This window comes from Notamacropus eugenii, chromosome 2 (genome assembly GCF_028372415.1).
Source record: "Notamacropus eugenii isolate mMacEug1 chromosome 2, mMacEug1.pri_v2, whole genome shotgun sequence".
NCBI classification, from domain to species: domain Eukaryota; kingdom Metazoa; phylum Chordata; class Mammalia; order Diprotodontia; family Macropodidae; genus Notamacropus; species Notamacropus eugenii.
Window position 1 is genome coordinate 89,731,071 of NC_092873.1, and position 20,461 is coordinate 89,751,531.

Sequence of the window (20,461 nt, forward strand, 5' to 3'; positions counted from 1 at the left end):
AGTTGTCCCAAAACCCCTTTGAAGCTCTCAACTCCACATTTAGATGACTGCTTCCAACATTACTGAGAAAATTGATGTCATCCACTATGAACTCCCCCATCTCCTATCATTCACACTTCAAAATATCTCTATCTTCATCTATTCCTTTTCCTTTGCTCCATTTTTAGAAAACAAAGCGTTTCTTGCCAAGGTCAACTCTTGGGTCCATCTTTTCTGAAATCTTGCTTTTTCAATCATTCTCTTTCTATCTCCACCTTTCCCTGCTCTTTTAGATTCTTTCCCTCTATTCCACTCTCCTCTATCCTTAAAATTTTTTTTTAAAAGCCTCAAAACTGATATTACCCTGAACTACTGTCTTTTCTGTCTTCTCATTTACAGCAAAATTTCTAGAAACTATTTTCTAAATTTGTTGTACAGTGGAAGGAATATTGGAGCTCTGGAGGAGAACTGACTTCAAATCTCATCTCTGTCACTTACTAGCTGTGAGACTTTGGGGTAAAGTCACTTCTCTGAGTTTCAGTTTTCTCATCTGTGAAATGAAGGGACTGGACAAGATGCCTCTAAGATCCTTTCTAGACTCCACTTCCAGAAAACCTTATTCTTCAACTTTTGGTAATGTGGCTTCTGACCCTCCACCACTTTACTAAAATTACTTTATCCAAGGTCACCAACAATCTCTTAATCGAATCACCTTTTCTCAGTCTTCATCCTTCTTGAACTTTCTTGGTTTTTGTGACACAGCTTTCTCATTTTTCTTCCTACCTGTCTGCTCTTTTGTTGGTTTATTGTTTTCCTGACCCTAGCAATGGCCTTTGCCCTCTCTTACCTCTCTAACCATTTGCTCAACGATTACAATTATTCCCAATACAATACAATAATTGGCAGCTAGGTGGTGCAGTGGATAAAGCACTAGTGCAGGAATCAGGAGGACTGAGTTCAAATCTCACCTCACACACTTGACACTCACTAGCTGTGTGACCTTGGGCAAAATCACTTAACCCCAATTGCTTCATCCTGGGTCATCTCCAGTCATCCTGATGAATATCTGGTCACTGGATTCAGATGGCTCTGGAGGAGAAGTGAGGCTGGTGATCTGCACAGCCCTCCCTCACTCAAAACAAATTCAAGTGCAAGTCATGTCATCATTTCTCTGATGGCATGGTCTTCTTCGGCAACAGAGGATGAACACACACACAATTATTCCCATAAGCTTAATGACTATCCAGATAACTCCCATGTCTCCATATCCTGCCCTAGTATCTGTCTTGGGCTCCAGACACACTGCAAATTACCTGCTAGATATCCACCTTAATCTCCCACTGGACCCTCCAACTCATCATCTTCTCTAAATTTCTCTCTCTTCCTAACATTGCTGTTTGTTATTTGAATCCTCTCAGTCATCTAGGCTAGAAATTTGAGTCATCTTTCACTCTTCTCTCTCCTTCATCCTCCATAGTCAATCAATTCACATCCTGAAGATTCTACCTATATACTAGATGCTGATATCCTAGTTCAGGTCCTCTGTGTCACTGGCCAAGATTATTGTAATAACCTTTTATACTGACTACTTAAACCCTAGTCTCTTCCTCCATCCTTCACAGTTGTCAAAATAACCTTCCCAGTTACAGGTTTAGTTTGTCATTCTCCAGCTCAAAAACCTTCAGTAGCCCCTTGCTGATTATAAGATGAAATGTAAATACCTTACCTGGCACTCAGACCTTCCTTGGCAATTGCACAGGCCCCAACCTTCCTTTCTAGTTTTATTCCATGTTATTCTCCATGAACATTCTTTCTCTGTCTCTCTCTCAGTAAAATAAATACACACACACACACACACACACACACACACACACACACACACACACACACTTGAGACAAACTAGAAACTAGACTACTAGTTTTTTTTATATATCATCCTGCTGTTTCCTGCCTCTATTCATTTATGAAAGCTGTCTGCTGTGCTTGTAATACTGTCTTCTCCTTATCAATTCCTATTAAAACATTTCCCTTTCCTCATGGCTCAGCTCATCTTAATGAAGCCTTCTTTGATTATCCAGCTAAAAGTATTCTCTTCACTTCTTACATTTTCCTAGGCTACTTTTTTATGGATCTTTCCTTTGCCTCTTTCTTATATTATATATGTACATATATATTTTATTTTCCCTACTAAGCCCCTTGAAGCCAGGCCCTGGGCCTTTTTCATCCTTCTATTCCTAGTTCCTAGCGGTTAATAGGAGTTTAATATATATTTATTCAAAGGAAAAAAATTGAAGGAAATAAATTTTGAAAAGAAAAATGACAAGATAAAAACTGCTCCAATCACTGTCCTAGAAAAGGCTCTCCATATACATACATGCAGTGCAGGTCACTCCACGATTGTCCTGCTTCACTCTAGCTACATTAAGAAACTCAAGCGTCCCTTAAGCCACCCCTGCACTACAGAGGGCAATGCTGGATTCCTCTTTGCCCAAGGGAGGCTCTGCCTGTCATCCTCACTTCCAGTAATAGAGGGCACCATGCTGTAGTGGAAAGATAAATGGACTTGGGAATGAGGAAACGGGACTTCTGGCCCAGGCTGTCACTCACCAGCTCTGCGAGCAAGTTACGGTAACCTCTTTGCATCTTACTTTCCTCATCTCTGAAAAGGGCACAACAACATTTTGTACTGCTTAACTCAAAGGATTAAAGTGATTAAATTCCATAATTTATGCCAAAGTGTTTTATGATGGCATAGTATTACATACACGTCAATAGCTGTTATTGTAGATGACACAATATTATAACTGAAAAAATGATAATCTGTTGCTAGGCGGATTTCTTTCATAAATCTAATTTTGCCAGGAAAAAGAGGCAGGAGAAGAGGAGAAAGAGAATATGTGGAATGCTTAAGTGTTACTTCATCTCAAAACCAACACTCTGGTGTGGACTCCCCTTCTTTAATCCATTCTTCACACAGGTACAAAAAGCACAGGGCTAAACACACCATCCCACTACTTATGGAGTGGTTCCCTCTTGCCTCTAGGAAGAAACATACACTCTTCTGTTTGATATTTAAAGTGCTTCACAGACTGGCTCCAGTCCACCTTTCCATGACTATTGTAGATTACTCTCCTTCATACATCCTATATTCCAGCCAAAACGACCCACCTGCTATTTCCCATATGGGACATTCCACTGTCCATCTGTGTTTCTTTGCACAGGCTTATTCTATGCCTTGAATCCTCACCATCAATTCACAGAATTCCTCCATTTCTTCAAAGCTCACATCAAGTACCCCTTCTTACAGAGAATCATACTAATTCCCTAGGCCCTACCTTCCTGCAACATTCTAAAATATCTATATTTTATATTTACTAATCATGTTTCCTGCTCCAGATACATACCTACCTAACAATGCCAGTTCCTTGAGGGCACTCATGCCTAGCACACAGTGGGTGCTTAATAAATGCCTTCTGAATAAATGAATTTGGTGTGTACATACATGCCAGATGCTGATATCCCTGTCAAGATTGCTTGTGTATGAAACATGAATTTAATGACAGTTAAGATAAATACATGTAAAATCTTTGAACTCTCATCAGACACCCAGAAAAACATTAACAATTATTTTAAATTTGGGGTGGTTTAACTCCTATAATAAGTCATGTGTATTTATTTTAAAGACATATACAATGTCATTTACAGTTTTCTAGAAAGACTTCTTAGCAAGTAATAGACTTTATAATTCTTCTATTCAGGTTTACATAAGTGGGAGTTGGTTTGTAGTTACAGACCTCTTGGAAATCAGTTTCAGTACCCAATAAACTCATTAAAAGAATTTGCTCATTTTCTAGTAGTTAAGTCAACAATTACAGTAGTTCTGCCACCACCCTCCACATTGTTATTCACACTTATTAAGTTCTCAGCATGGCAGAAAACAGGTACTCTTAAGGAGTTTGCATGCTAAAAAGACAAAGATGTTAAAGGTCCCTTCCAATCTCAAAATTATGTGACATATTCATTTTCTTCTCTTTTGTTTTTTTAAAGCCTGTGGAGTGAGTGTTTGGAATGCAACAGGAGGTCTTCAGCTTCCTATATTTCTTCAATGTTAAAGAAGGTGCCTTGGATTATGTGGAAAAGAGGGGACCTAAAGCAATGCCTTAGAAAGATTAAAACAGGAGTTGCCTAATTGCTCAACTTAAACTGAGCAATAAATATTTCACAGTACAAAAAACCCCCTGATTTTCTCACGCCATATTCTTTCTTCGCAACTTGTAAAGCCAAGAGGAGACAGGCATTGCAGATATTCATTAACCTCATATAAAAAAACCCTACTCACTTGATGCCTGTTCATTTTAATACACCTATTTAGAGTTGCTAGTCTCTATCTGAAATTTTTTAAGTGTTCAAGGTATCTCTGACGCTGAACTCTTCAGCAAATCAATGAACTCAACTCTGTCCATTTAAATACCCCATTACATTGGTCCTGGGCACTGCCACTGATTGCCATCCCAAGACACTCCCAGGCTTTTGCTCTTAACAAGCATTTAACAACTATTGTTGAAGCACAAATTGAACTGATTTGCATCTCTATATCTATATGTATACAGCCAAGTATGAAAGAAATAGTAAAGTAAGAGGATTCCAAAAGCTCTGCCTATTTCTAGCCTTTCCTTCACTAGCACCCAAAGTGGTCATCAATGAATCTTAGTCTCTTAACTCTATCAGAAAACATTTTCAAGACAAGGATTTAATTTGTTTTGCTCTTATTACTTGCTCAGTTTCATCTCAACATTGCAAGGGAGAAGACCAACTACCATCAGCTTATGCTGCCAGTAGTTTTCACAACATTTCATGTCTCCTCAACTAAACTGAAAGTTCCATGAAGGCAAGACTATGTATTTCCTTCTTTTGCATTTCCCAAAGTGCTTAGCACATTGCTTTGCACACAAAAGGCATTACAATGATTCACTTTGCTGCTTCTTATTTCTCTTAATTTTGTTTGTTACATTAGTTATTTTAGGTGTCCTGATGTCTGACAGCAATTATAAAAAAAGATTTATTAGGCAGTTATTTAGTCCACTTATTTCCTATTGGACATCTCCAGGTAGATGTCCTGTAGATGCCCTCAAATTCAGTATGTCCAAAAGAGAACTTATCATCTCTCCAAATTCTTCCTTCTTACTATTTCTGTGGAGGGCATCACCATCTTTCCTGTCACCCAGGTTCAAAATCCCAAGAGCTCCACATAACCCTTCTTGTTTTGTACCACCCCACAGACACATGCCAAATCCTGTCAATTCTACATCTACAAAACCTTACATCAATCCACTTCTCTCTACCCACATGGTCTTTATCACCTCTCACCTGAACTATACTTGCTTCCTGCTAGTCCCCCAGTCTCCAGGTTTTCCATACAATTATCAAAGCACAAGGATCTGCCCACCTCATTCTCCTGCCCAAAAAGCTTTGACTCTAAGATAAAATACAAATTCCAACTTTTGGTTTTAAAGCCCTTCAGTCGGTTCCCACCCTTCCTTTCTGAGATCGCTGCATGTTTCTCTCTCTACCCATACTACATATTATTAGCCAAGGAGAAAGTGAGGTTGGTGACTTTGCACAGCCTTCCCTCACTCAAATCAAAGTCAACTGCAAGTCATATCATCATCTTAATGTCATGGTCCTCTTGGAGAACCAAGGACAAATACAACCTGTGAGTGAGTAGCCTCTTTTCTCTTCTACCCAGGTACACTTCCATGGCCAAAAGCTGCCTTTTTTCCTTTGGGTTTTACTGGCTAGATTTCTTGCTCAAAGTCTTAACCCATCCACTCTGCAGCTCACAGACTGGACAACAGGTTCCCACCCACCTAGCACAGAGTGAATGTAAATACTAAATATTTCTCTTTTACCCAGGAACTCTGAAGGTCTCCCCCTCCTAGTCTGATTTTTTTTTTTATTAAAGGGGCCATCCCTTGAGTAACAGCTTAAAGAAGCCTATTCACTGAATAAGTATATCTCACTCAAAGTGACAATGTGAAAAGACCTTAGCCAAAAAGGGCCAGAGTCTCTCATTGCATCCTGGGTCATCTCCTGTCGTCCTATCATGACACTGGACCCAGATGGCTCTGGAGAAGAAAGTGAGGTGGGTGACCCTGCACAGCTCTCCCTCACTCAAATCAAAGTCAACTGCAATCTTGATTCCATGGCCCTCTTCAAGAACGAAAGACAAATGCAACAACTACATATTAGGCAAATAGGTCTACTTGCTAGTTCCAGAACTCAGAGTCTCATCTCCTGACTCTGTCTTTGCACAGGCTGTCTCCCATGCCTGGAATGGACTCCCTTCACCTCTACCTCATAGAATCCCTAGCTTTCTTCAAAGCTCAGTTCACATGCCACCTTCTAGAGATGGCCTCATCTGATCTGAAGTCAGTAGCAAATAATGCTAGGTGTGGAGTCAGAAAGACCTGAGTTCAAGTCCTGCCTCAGACATTTATTGCTGCACTCAACTGGATGAATAGCTGCATCCAAAGGACAGTTATGGTGTGGTTCAATGTGAAATGGGAAAGGTCGAGTGGCACACCATGGGGATCTGGGCTTGATTCTGTCCTCTTTAACGTTTTTATCAGTAAGTTGGAAAAATGGATAGCATATTTATCTAATCTTCAGATGGCATAAAGTTAGGAAGGACTAGCACTATTCTGGGTAACAGAAGAACCAGGATCCAAATGGATCTTGACATAGGCTAGGAACACTGGGATGGATGTTTACCATAATGAAACTGAATAAGAATAGCACAAAGCTTCATATTTAGATCCAAAAACTTGACTTGCCAAGTAACAGATAGGAAGGCAGGGCTAACAGTTGGTCTGAGAAAGATCTAGGGATCTTAGTGTACTAATGAGTCAACACTGTGGTATAGCAGACAAAAAAACTAATATGATTCAACTTGTGTTGTGTTAAAGGAGGCATACCTTATAGGAATAAACAAGGGATAGTCTCTCTGTACTCTGATGTGGTCAGAACTGAACCTAATGCTATATATTTGGAGTATTATTTTCAATTATGCATCTTTCATAGCAAAACTGAAGGTGAATTTTAAAATGTGGCAGAGCCTACAGCTGTTCCCAGGTCTGCAAAAGGGATTATTCAAGCAGTCAATCAGCAAGCATTTATTAAGTGCCTACAATATGTCAGAAACTGAAGTACTCTGGATAAGGAACGTTACATTTAATTCTGGCCACCACAGTTTATCAAGGACATTACTATGCTGGAGAGCACCCAGAGGAGGGCAAACCAAATGGTGAGGGGCCTTCAATCCACATGATAATAGGAATAAGGAACTGCTGAACAGATGAAGATACTGATATTCAGGTTGAAAAGGAGAGTGGGGAGGAGAGGGGAGACCATAATTATCTTTAAGTATTTGAGAGTTGTTATGTAAGTATAGGAGAACTGTTGTGTATTCTTAAAATTACACAATTTAAGAGCTGTAAGGGACATCATTAGCCATCTATTACTACCCATATCCAAAAGAAATCAGCACTATAACCTACCAGACAAGTGGCTCTCCAGCCTCTGCTCATCCTGTTTGGAGCCAAGTGTCAGAACTAGAAGCAATAAGTGGAAATTACAAAGAAGCCAATTTTGGCTTGATGTCAGGAAGAGGTTCATAATTAGAGCTGCGTCAAATTCAGGAGGCTGCCTAAGGAGGCGGGTAGTTTTCCCCTTACTAGAGATTTTTAAGTAGATGCTTGTTGGGCATACAGGACTAGAAATTTTTTGACTATAGACTGTACTAGATGACTGCTGAGATCCTTTCTGACTAAAATTCTGAGAATCATAATAACAATAATATCTAAATTTATATAGTGCTTACTATGTATTTGACATTGTGCTAAGTGCTTTATAAATACTATCTCATTTGATCCTCACAACCCTGGGAAGTAGGTGCTATTACCCTCATTTTGTAGATGAAGGCACTGAAGCAAACATATTAAGAAATTTGCCCAAGGTCACATAGGTAGTGTCTGATGCCAGATCTGGTTAGGTCTTCCTAACTTCAGCCTTAGCACTCTAGTCACTGAGTTACCTGGCTGCCCCATGGGTACGAAACTACCCCTTCTTATTCTAACATCAGAGATAAGTCTTTGATATTTACTAGACAAATCTTTGAGTTGCTTATGTCTCAGATATACAAATTACTTGCTCATGTTCACATAGCTAGTAAATACCAGTTTTGGAATTTGAACCTTCCTAACTCCAAGTCCAGTTTTTTATCTACTAAACAACAATTCTTCTATTAAGCTAGACTGGTTAAAATAACTACAAACACCAAACATATGCAGAGACTAACTTAAAAGGGAAACAACTACAATAACACAGCACAATGCACAATACAGCTGTAACAGAAATGTGATGATGATCAAGTGGTCTAGGGTCAGCAATCAGGATAACCAGTTCCAAAGCAGAAGGGCTGCCACCCGGTAAGAGCTACTCTGGGGTTTGTGTTGCATTATAAAGCAGCATTGACATATTTTCCACCTCAGATATTTTTTGACCAAGTCACATGGCCACAGAAGGGACACACAGTCTCTTATTTATCATTCAAATATTTATTAAGCATCTACTACATGCTGATACTGTACTAAAGGCTGGGCATACAAAGACAAAAAAAACCCCAACCCTTCCTCTTAAGCAAGTTACATGGAGGGAAAACGGGTAAGCAGAGAAGCAAATATAAAATACATACAAAGTAATTATGGGAGGGGGCAGGCACTAAAACTAGGTGCCATTTCATCAGTTTCTACAGAAAATAAATTGAAGCCTAAATCAACCAAGGAGAAGAAAAATTAACATAATATTAATTAGCACTTCTATAGTGCTTGTAAAACACTGTACATGTTATCTCACTCGATGCTCACAATATGCTCTGGGCCTTCTCCAGTCATCCTGATGACTATCTGGTCCCTGCATTCAGATGGCTCTGAGGAGAAGTGAGGCTGGTGACCTGCACAGCCCTCCCTCATTCAGAACAGAGTGCAAGTCATGTCATCATTCTCTGATGGCATGGTCTCCTTGGAAGGACAAACACAATATGCTGGATGCTCTTATTATCCCCATTTTACAGGTAAAGAAATTGTACTGAAAGAAGTTAAATACTAAGTGTCTGTACCTGTATGTTCTTAACCATTACCCCAACACCTGAGTGTGTGTTTTAAGATTCACCAAGTGCTTCATAATTTCTTCCATACCTTCAAGAGTCAACTGTGTTTCATGGTTCATAAACAGCTGAGGTAACGAAACAACAGAATCTAGGATAAAAACTACCACAAACTCAGGAGCAGAAACTCTGCCCCCCCCAAAAAGCAACATGATGGGAAGCTCTGAGTCGGAAGCATCAGAAGAGATCACTCTCCACTCCTTCCCTTCACAACTGAAGAACCTGGGATCTGAGAATGAAGTGCCTTGCCCCAAACCACACAAATTGGTATGGCGAGTCAGAACTAGAACCCAGAACTCCGTCCAGTGCTTGTGACTCTACCAAAGTCCCTCACGGGAGGGGAAGGGGCGGTTCTGCTGCTCCCCAGTCTTACCAGAAGCACTCGGGGCCCACAGGGTGAAAACTGCAGACAGATTTGAGCTGAACGTAAAGAAAACTGGGAGAGCCAGCAGAATGGAAGGGGGTGCTTATGCGGGAGGGTGGGGCACTCCCCATCCCCACAAGTCTTCAAGGGGAAGGCTGGATGGCCACTCGTCAGGGAGGTTACGGTCGCCATTTGCCACAACGACCTCTAACATCCCTTGCGCCTCTCGCATTCCTACGAGCCCGGAGCCAGAACGCGTCGCGATTCTACGAGAAATGGAACTGGCCGGCGGCCGGCTCCACACACGTGCGGGGTCCAGGGCAATACCCACGTGTTATAACTCCCCCTTTGCCCCGCCCCACGCCGGTGAGGGAAAGGCGTGCGCAGGCGCCTAGCTCGCCACCTGCATTGCCCCGCCCCCTCCCACTTTGACCTCTTCTCCGTTCGTCCCTTCGTTCCCCCCAACCGTCTCTCCGCTTTAGGCGGAACCCCACAGTCCGGTCACCTGGGTGTTCTCTCCCTCCCGAAAGGCCTGCGCCACCCGCTGCCGCAGGTAAGCGCCCAAGTCTCGGCCCCGTTTGGTCTCGTCCAAAGGCCATTCCTCACAGAGCTTGAGGAAACGCCGGTAACGGCTGGCCGCCATCTTGGGCCCCTGTGCTCGCCGCCCCTCCGAGGGAGGAGCTGAGTAGAGTCAAGGTGGCGCATGCGCGTTAAGGCTCCCGAGCCGAGAGAGGCGGAAGGTAGTCGTCCAGAGCGGGGAGGGAGGAGCGCGTGCGCCGTTGTCACCGCTTCGCCTTGCTACCCCTATAAGGGGCGCTACGCGCCTATATTTGTTCAGTCCCTTCCTTGCCTTACGTTCAATAAAAAAGTGTTAAATCGAGCCGAGTCCGGTCCAATGGATGTTTTTCCTTCTATGTCGTTCAGTCATCAGAGGTTTCCTTGGCACGCATGCTGGAGTGATTTGCTGCTTCCTTCTCCAGCTCATCGTGCAGATGGGGAAACTGAGGCAAACAGCGTTCAGTGACTTGGCCAGGGTCGCTCTGCTAGGGCGTGCTGGAGGCCGGCCTGCTGACTCCCTGCACGGCGCCCGCTAGCGGCCGCCTTGTGCCTGCCTAGGAACCTTCTCATTCCAAAGGGCGGGTCAAAAGTAGGGCCCTCTTTTTGTGGGAAGAGGATCCTCCATGGCGCTGGCGCGGCTTCGGCCTCTCACAACGGCGGCGCCCGTCACCTCCTCCTTGCCCCACCTGCAGAAGCGAATGCCCACGCTTAGCTGCCCCCCTGCCCGCTGCCCAAGTGATGGACGTCCGAGAGGGAAGACCCGAGTTTGAATCCCAGCCAACAGGCTGGGGTGACTCGCCCCGGGTTCGCCACCACGCTTGTCCCTTCCTGAGCCCAGGCCCCCCATTCCCTGCCTTCCGCCACCCAGCCCCACCCGTTGTCCAGGCCGACCCCACCTGGCCTGCCCTGCCTCGTTATTGCACTTATAACCACACGTTCCCAAGGATGACGTTTCACTCCGGCCAGAGTGCTGAGGGCCGTTTGTCCCGGGGGTTGACGGACAGCAGCTGCTGCTGTGGACCGCGCTTGGCCGGGCCTGCTGACTTCCCTAAGGTGGTGGGAAGATGTTCCTGAAGCTTCTGCGCACTGACCTTGGTGTCTGTTGACGTGCCCTTACCCAGCCCAGCCAGCAGCCAGGAAGGAGGGTCTGTTGGGTCAGTACATGGTTGTGGCTACCGACCCAGAAGTGTGCGGGTGGGCCGGGCTGAGAGAAACCCTGACTGCTGACCTCCCTCCTCGCCTCCTTGCCCTCTTTCCTTGGAGTTAGGGTTTTGTTTCCTGGGCTGGATTCAGATGGGCATCTCTGTGGGAACCCAGGGCTTGCGCAGTTGCCCGGGGGCAGCGGGGTGGGGAGAAGTCTGTTGCCATGTTTTACCTGGGTCTCATCTTTTTCTCCGTGGATGCCTCATGATTTGTTGGTGACTGTCAGTAGTCAGGGCTCTCTCAGCGTGTCAGTTAATGGGCTCCCTTGGAGACGTATTAAAAAGCCCTCCCTGGAATTTGACTTGTTGGTGCCAGCCCCTAGAGGAGTTCATGACCATTTTAACACCCACCTGCTGACAGTCACTCAGCCCGCATGCATAGAATGTGCTCTTCCCCTAGTTTATTGAAAGGAAAAGTCCCACTGCAGCAACACCTCCTGAGCAATTTAGAAACTGCATTTGGGCTTTATGGAGCCCAGAGCTCTCTTTATAGAAAAGAGGCACCATAAGGAGGAGGGAAGGGGAGGAACGGGATACGGCATCCGTTTTTCATGTTATAATGATCACGGTAATTGAGGCTCAGAATCGCACATTAAAAATGCACGAAAGTAAAGATATAGTTTTGTAATGCTTTGATGTTAATAACGTAAACATTCAGGAACATAGAAAGGAATTAGATACTTAGCCAAATCGTGATGTTCAATTGCCTACTTTTTCTTCCTTCAGCCTGCCCACTGGAACAAAAGATTGGATGTGGTATACCCTGTTCTACCATATTTAAAGCAGTGGGCTGGTGAGTCTGAATAATAATCCAAGTACTAGAGTTTGGAGCTGGAAGGGATTTGAGAGGTCTTCTAGTTCAGTCTCCCTCATTTTACAAATGAGGAAACCAAGGCTCAGAGAGCTTCAGTGACTTGCTCAAAACTATGCGTGTAATGATAAGTGACAAAGCCAGGATTTGAATCCAGATCCTCTGAATTCCAGTCTCTTTTGCTTGATCTGGCTGCCTCCCTTGTGTCACCCCTCTTAAGAAAAAAAGTCCAGACTACATATCTCCCCTTCTTTCAGTAGATTCACTTAATTACTTTTGTATGACAGTAACTTGACACTTGAATCTTTCTTTCTAGAGACTAACATGGATACTGCCTTGTAAAGGGTGACTGCTCTTTGATTGTTTTGAACTCTTTGGTGTTTGGGGTGTTCAGAGATAGGTTGAAGTAATATAATAAAATGTGTAACAATAAAATGTATAATAATAACAAACAATATCCTATTGTACTATTGATATGTCTCAGGCATCTGAAGGGAACAGGTACAATAGTATAACACTCACATACTCCAGAGAACAGTCTTCAGGTGTCTGAAAAAGAGAAGTCAAGAATAGTTCTGTGGCAGTCAGAAATTTAAAGATAGGCTGTTCTGTTCTTGGATTAGCCCTCACGCATTTTGTCTCATTACAGGGCAGCTCAGTGACAGCATAGAGAAATTTAAAGAAATTTCTAATAAGCCCCAAATCTGGCTGCAAGTCAGCATGCTTGGCTCTTGTTCAGCTTAGAATTTGTCCCAGTGGCTCTTTTTTCTTGTCTCCCTCCTCCTTAGTTCTTGGCACTCATACTTTCCCGTTAGTTTCTTGCCTCATCTTCTGTTTTATGTTTTGGCCACAGAGGATGCTGGTTTAAACCAAAAGTCAGAAGTTTCGATCATTTTGAAGAGCTGCTGAGGAGTGGTCTTGCTTTGCCATTTGTTTTATTAGTCTGCTTCCTGCCCTTTCCAGCACAGCCTGAAAAGGTTCTTGTGGCTGCTAAGAGTGATGGAGCTGCCAATGATGCTGCCCAAAGACCCCAAGCTCCCCGACGACGAGGCATTATGGAAGAGCTGGAATAACATGCTAGTGTTTAGCTTTCTCTTTAAATCACCCAGGAACAGTGGGAATGACTGGTCTCATAGGTCTTCCTCTTTGGTTTGGTAATTATGGGGCAGATCGCTTCTTGTCTGGAGAATCTGTTTTGGTATTACTCGTATTATTTCTTCCATATGCTAACATCACCACCCACTATGCCATCGACACTTTTTTACAGATAAGGAAACAGATATAGCAGAAACATAAACAATCATAATTTATATTTATATAGAACTTTATCTGCAAACGTAATACATATTTTAATATCTGAAGCTCGAGGTAGTACCTGAGTTGATTGGCCCTTCATATCCATTCTCCTACTTAACCTACACAAATTTAACTGCTTTTCTTGATTGTTTCACTTTCTTCCACCTTTGAAAGAGAGAGCATGGTAACTTTTCACTGTGAAAGTTGATGTTTATTAATTCAGAGTTAAAAGTAAGGCTTTGGGAAGATTTGGATAGTTAAGAAAAGACCATTGTGGAATCATTTGGTTTTAATTAAGTCAGGCTTTGAGATCGTTTGGGTCCAGAACATCATTTATTCAATCTCTTGTTTCCTAGGTTCAGTTTTGAGAGGGGAGAGTATTCAGTCATGTCATATATGTTAGGATGCATTTTGATACATCTTTGTGGACTATGGGATTACTTGGGCTTCTGGTTTGTTAATAATATCCTTCTCAGATATGTTGGAGTCAGGGAAATTTGGGAAGGCTTGTATGAACTGATACAGGGTGAAATGAGCAGAACCAGTGGAACAATTACTTGAGAATCATAGGAACAACGCAAGGAGTGACGAGTTTGAGAAACCTCAGAACTGTGACTAAAGCAGTGATCAGTCAGAATCTCAGACACCTTTCCACCTCTTGGCAGACTGGCTGTTCTCAGACATGTCCAGTCCTTTTTGGCTTGATTATACATATTTTTTATAGGGGAAAGCTTCTGCTGTGGGGAATGGGGTGGGCTAGAGGATAGCAGAAAGATATAAAAAAAGCATCAGTATTAGATACATGGAGGAAATGAAGTGTCAAAGGAGTCAGAGCAATTTTGTTATTATTTCATAAAATGCATATTAAGAAACTACAGAACAGAAGCTCACATTTTCTTATGTAAGCTCTGCCCCGTTCTTTGTATCTTGAAATGTTTGTGTTTGATGATATACTGTACTTGACTAAATAGATCTTTCAAAGCTCTATAAAAATAATACTGAAGACTGATACTTTAAGCAGTTTGTTATAAATTGATATGAAGGTTTTTATGATATTAGATTGGTGTGTTGTAGTATCTTTGGGTGTCACAAAGACCTGGGTCCAAGCCCACATTCCACTGTCCATTTCCTGCGACCTTGATAGCCATTTCACTTTTCTCTAATGAGGGGATAAACCAAATGATCTTTAAGACTTTACAGTTTTAATATATTCTGATTCAATAAATTCTGATCTTTCTTTCATCTTCCCCCACCGTGAGACTAACTGGTGGTGGCTAATTACAGATTATGTATGATGGTTTAACCAGTAGTACATCCAGACATTGTAGTGAACATGTCCTACATGCTACAATCAGCCTAAATTTCTTTTAAACTACTGCTTTCATCCTGACTCTTCCATGCTCAAAAACTTCGATGATTCCTTATTTCTGACCACATTAAATCTTAACAGATTAATTTTGTTGTTGTTATTTCAACTCTTCATGACCCCGTTTGGAGTTTTCTTGGCAGAGGTACTGGAATGCTTTGCCATTTCCTTCTCCAGATCATTTTACAGATGAGGAACTGAGGTAGACAGGGTTAAATGACTTACCCAAGGTCACACAGCTAGTAAGTGTCTGAGGCTTTATTTGAACTCATAAGGATGTCTTCCTGATTCCAAGACTAGTGCTCTAGCCACTGCACCACCTAGGTGTCCCAACAGATGAATAGAATAGTAGAATTAATATGATAACTGGTAGAAGGTAAGCTTCTTGAGTACAGGAGCTATTTAATTTTTGTCTATTCACAGTGCCTAAGAAAGTACATGGCAGTATAGCTCCTTGTTGATTGATTGATTGATTGTTGTGGTTTGTCCTTCCTTCTCCATTACATTAGGAAGATGAGCCGTGACTTGCAAGTGAATTGGATTTAAGAGAGAGAGGGCTGTGCAAGATCACCAGCTTCAGTTTTTCCTTCAGAGCCATGTGGATCCAGTGGCACGATATAGATCGGGATAACTGGAGATTGTTCCCCCTCTCATTCCCTCCCCACTGATGGATTAATCTACTAAAAGCACTAATTTGATTCTCTCCTAGCTCAGAAGGCTTTAGTGACTCCACATTGATTCCCAGAACTTTTAGTCTGGTTTTCCAGATTCAACCTGTCTTGTATCCTGTTACTCTCTTATACAAATCCTATGTTCTAGAATGACTTGTGTTTTCCCCAATCATGCATTGTGATTTCCTACATCTGTGCCTTTTGCTCATGCTGCTCAAAATACTCTCTTTCCACATATCAAAATCTAGCTAAGTTTTATGGCCCAGCTGAAATGCAATCTTCTCTGTGGTACTACTTTACCCCAGATGGAAATGATCCCTTCTCCTTCTCCCTGTACTTTCTTTTTCTTAAAATGTTTCATTTTTCCCTTTTATGTTTACACTGTAGCCATTCCCTTTTAGCACTCCCTCCTTCCCTAACTGAGCTCTTTGTCATAACAAAGAAAAACGCTAAAACAAAACCAGTTGACACAGGAACTGTGTCTGACAGCATATACTGAATTCCATGTTCGTTGAAATTCAGTATATTGACAGGAGGAAGATGTATTTCCTTATCAGTTCTCCAACAGTGAGATTGTTTGTTACCATTAATCAGAGTTCAACTGCTACTTAGTGCTATTATTATTTATATTATCATAGTCATTTTGTATTTTATTCTGTTGGGCATGCTTTCTCTTCTCAGCATCACTTCATACAAGTCTTCCCAAGTTTTTCTGAATGTCTCATATTTGCTATTTCTTTATTGTATAATAGTGTGTTACTTTAATAGACCACTGTTTAAGGCATTCTCTAATCAATGAACACCTGTTTTGTTTCTAGTTATTTTAGTTTATTTGGAGGACTTTTCTTTTTGTCATTGACTTCATTGGGGCATGTGACCAGTAGTTAGTAGGATTACTGGGTCAAAAGGTATATAAACAGTTGAATTACTTTTCTTAAGTAATTTCAAAACAATTTTTCTGAATAGACCAATTAACATCTCTAAGAATATATGTATGCCTATTTTCCCACAATCTTTTCAACTTTGCTTCTGTTTTTTGTCATCTTTGCCAGTATGAGGGTTGTGAGGTGAAACCTTGGTTTTCTTCTGCACTTATTATTTCATTTAGTTAGTTGTTCGACCTAGAGGCTGAGGGCTACCCGAGTCTTCTTACCTTTCGCAGGTCTTCGGTGGCCATCTGGATAAACGTATCGAGAGAAGAGACTTTCCAGAGTCAAACAAGGGTTAGGCTTTATTCAGAGTCTTAGTTACTTATCCATATGCAGGGCGAGTTCTTCCCCCAGATAAAGGAATCCTCCTCCTCCCAAGGGCCAAGGATCATACAGCAAGAGGATGGGAGTGGAAGAGGGGAGGGACCCTCTTCCCTCTAAGGGCCCTGCAGCAAGAAGAGGGCCTTCAGGCTTTCCTGTCCCTACTTAAGCTCTCCCAGCCCCATAGTTTGCACGTGAGTACCGTGGGTGCTCTCAGCCCCAAGCTAATTAACAACAGGTGTGCTCAGACCATGGCCCAATCTCAAGGGTGGGATGCTCTCCCCAGCAAGTTTCCCACTGAGAAGAGGTGGAAAGACACAAGATAGCTCATGTTTCACGCCTCAATCCCCAGCTGTTCCCTAGGGGGCCTCGTGAGAACTCTGAGGTTTAGAAGTCCTCACTTTTACCTGCCCGAGACTGTTCACGTGAAAACTGAATCAATTCTTACACCCCCAACAGTTAGTATCATTCATAATTCAGTTTTCACTACCACACATTTTATTTATTGTAGCTATTTGTGTAAGTGTGTTATCTCCCCTATTAGACTGAAAACTCTTCAAGTTGAAGATCTGTGTCTCATACATCTTAAATCAGCCTTATCCATTCTCTAAAGGGCAGAGATAACTCATATATTAACACTTAGCAGCATAATTCCTTCCCACCAAACACTGGTTATTCCATAATCCATTGTAAATAGTGAATAGTGAGCAAACCGCATTATCTAATCCAAACAGCAAACAGAAAGTAGAGTTGTAACAGGTTAAAATATACCAGAAAATACATTCACAAGAGTAAATGGCTGCTGGAAACAAGACCTCAGCTCCAGTCAAGAGAGAGGCTTCAGTCTCTCATCGAAGAGGAAATTCTTTCTCTGAAGCCTTTAGAGGGAAACTGGAAATCAAGTATGTGTTGAAGAGCCCCTTTCCCCATATGCCTGCACATTCCAAAGTCTTTCTTTTTTTCCATGTCATGTCCTCCATCCACCTGAATCTCTTTCAAGAATATCTGGAACCAACTTTGGTCCTCGTGGGTTCTTATGTGTTCTCTGCCAGTCTGGAGTCATTGCATACAAAACGGACCAGTTGGAATCCCAGTTACATATATTTTCCCAACTCCAGTAGAATGTGAGCTCCTTAAGGTGGGAACTTTTTTGTTACTGGCACAGTGCTTTGTACATTGTAAGTGTTTAATAAATGATTGTTGAATTGGGTAGGAATGGGGTAGGATATGTGGTTTGTCCCTCTAAAATTCATAAATTCATCACAGATTGAAAAAGGTTAAAAACAACATTCTTTTGTGAGTAACCTCTCAGATTATGACACAAAGCCGGACTCTCCCAGAGTTAGGAAGGGAAATGAAAACCACCATGAATTTAGGGGTATAGTTTTGTGGTCTCCATTTATCACTCATATCATTGGTGGGCACAGGACCACTCAGCATGGCATGCCCACATCAGAAAGGGTGCTGTATTCTATGAGCAAAGCAGAATTGAGACAGCACAAGGGAAACATAGAATGTGCAAATTTGGAGTATCCATCCCAAATGTTCACATGGACTATCTGTACCCAGTCTGTGGTAGAGTGTTCTTAGCTGATATTGGTCTGATCAGCCACAGTCGGACACATTGAAACTTGACTTTATTATAGTGATGTCATTTTGGTCCTCTTTGAGAATGAAGAACAACAACCAACCAACCATTGGTGGGATGCATTGGTGGTTGGGAAGATTGAGGAAAAGGGCATATGGTTCCTAAATGCCTTATCTTATGAATTAGTAAATATAACTCCGTGTGACCTACCTCAGTTTCCCATCTAAGCCCTTCAGTAATCTTAGGTTGGTGGACATAGTCATCACCCTTCTCTAAGAACTTCTTTACTGTGGATAGTAGAAATTCTCTCCCCCAAATAACTCCTGTTATCTAGGGTTATACAGATTTGTAGCTTGTAGAAGAAAATCATGGTTTACTGGTATTATTTTCCCATTGTTTATCTCCCTGAGGAGAAATGCTTGGATACAATGTGCTGAGGCTTTAGTTACATCTTTTATGAAATAGAGATAATACTAGAATAACTCATGACTTTTCCCCCTTGCGCATTTGTGGCATGATTCCCCTGTCTTCTCCACATTTTTCTTTTTCCTACCACAGTCTGGCTATTCTAGCCCAGGGTGGCTCCCCTTGCACTCTCTGTCCCTGCTTTGTTGTTGTTGTTCAGTAGTATCCTACTCTTTGTGACCCCATTTGGGGTTTTCTTGGCAGAGATACTGGAGTACTTTGCCATTTTTTTCTCCAACGCATTTTACAGATGAGCAGAGGCAATGTTAAGTGACTTGCCCAGAGTCACACAGCTGGTAAGTATCTGAGGCCAGATTTGAACTTAAAATTCATCTTCCTGACTCGTGGCCCAGCACTCTATTCTCTGTGTCACCTGGCTGCCTGTCCCCCCTTGTTCTCTGCTAATTATCACAGCTGTTGTGTGTTATCCAGGACAACTTTGAGTTAAACCAGGGATGGGGAACTTGTAGCCTTGAGGCCACATGGGGCCTTCTAGGTGAGTGAGTCTAAGTTTTAGAGGGCAAATTCTTTTATTTAGGGGATTTGCGCTGTGACGTTTAACCACTAAACAGTTAGAAGGCAACTAATGCCTTCAAATTGCCATATTGGGCCCTGGCATACATTTTTGTAGGTCTTTAGGCTAACAAAAAATACGTGGAACTTAAGAGATTGGCATTCTGCTGTCTCCCTTCTGCAGTCACTCCCATGGAAACCAAGAGTAACAACCTACCCTATAAAAGATTTTTTTGCTTTTTAAATGTTCCTTGAATGTTTTTTTGAGGTAGAATGTGAAGAGAAGATGAGGAATGGGGGAAGTAGTGCTGTTGTGGGATCCCATAGCTGGAAATTCTGAGGTCCTGAGGGGTCAAATGACTTTGTCAGATTCACTTAGGTACTTTGTGGTGGAGCCGAATTGAGAGACTCTGTAGAGAGATCTCCTGACTCCCAGTCTAGTTCTCTTATAAACAATACATTGCTCTTCATCCTTTCCAGCAGACAGCTTGGGAGGCAAGGTATGGATAAGAGCACAAGTGGTTTATTTGACTTCCAAGCTCACTGATGTTTTTCTCGATTACATCTCTTATCATTTGTCTACATTGCTCCAAAAATCGTTGTTCTTTCTGCATGTCTTCTTCCCGTCACGAAAACCCTATACACCATTGGAAATTCTTGGACTGAAAGATATGGTTTCATGGTAGGGAAGTGCTGTGTTTGAATAAAGTCAGAAAATGTCTTATTGAATCTGCGTCTAGTCAACAGTGCTTAGAAGGAAGAATGCATTCGTTCAGAAAAGGCAAACGTTTGAGCAGATGGGAGATGGCATCTTGACATTCCTAGGGCCACAGAAAATATATAGGACTGTGAATGACTTCTGGCAAATAGCTGTCTCTGTGCCCAGTTGTGTTACACTCACTAGGCATAAAATATAAGGTGATGAAAAGTCAGAATTCTCAATAGAGGACATTTTAAATCATCCATGTGAGGATTATTCAAACATCAATCAATAAGTATTTATCAAATGCCCTCCTTATGTTAGGCATTGTGGTTTATTAGTGTGTATGTGTGTGTATGTGTGTGTGTGTGCGCGCGCGCGCACTATTCCCCAGAGCTTGATCATCCCTGAATGAACTGATAAAATTAAATTTCTAAATCTGCAAAACTAAGAACTGAACTGGAACCATGATGAT

The 20,461-nt window shown here is 42.1% G+C and overlaps 1 protein-coding gene across 2 annotated transcripts in view; it reads right to left on the reverse strand.

The window, feature by feature from the left end:
* UQCC2 (ubiquinol-cytochrome c reductase complex assembly factor 2) overlaps positions 1-11,002 on the reverse strand; it is a 29,514-nt gene extending 18,512 nt beyond the window's left edge. Inside the window, exon 1 of one of the 2 annotated variants that reach the window (XM_072641783.1) lies at positions 10,072-11,002. In XM_072641783.1, the coding sequence (XP_072497884.1) occupies positions 10,072-10,209 (138 nt within the window). In that variant the 5' untranslated portion in view covers positions 10,210-11,002. Of the gene's footprint in view, positions 1-9,575; positions 9,976-10,071 lie in introns of those variants that run through there. The other variant, XM_072641782.1, reaches the window with a different exon arrangement.
* Between the last annotated feature and the right edge of the window lie 9,459 nt (positions 11,003-20,461).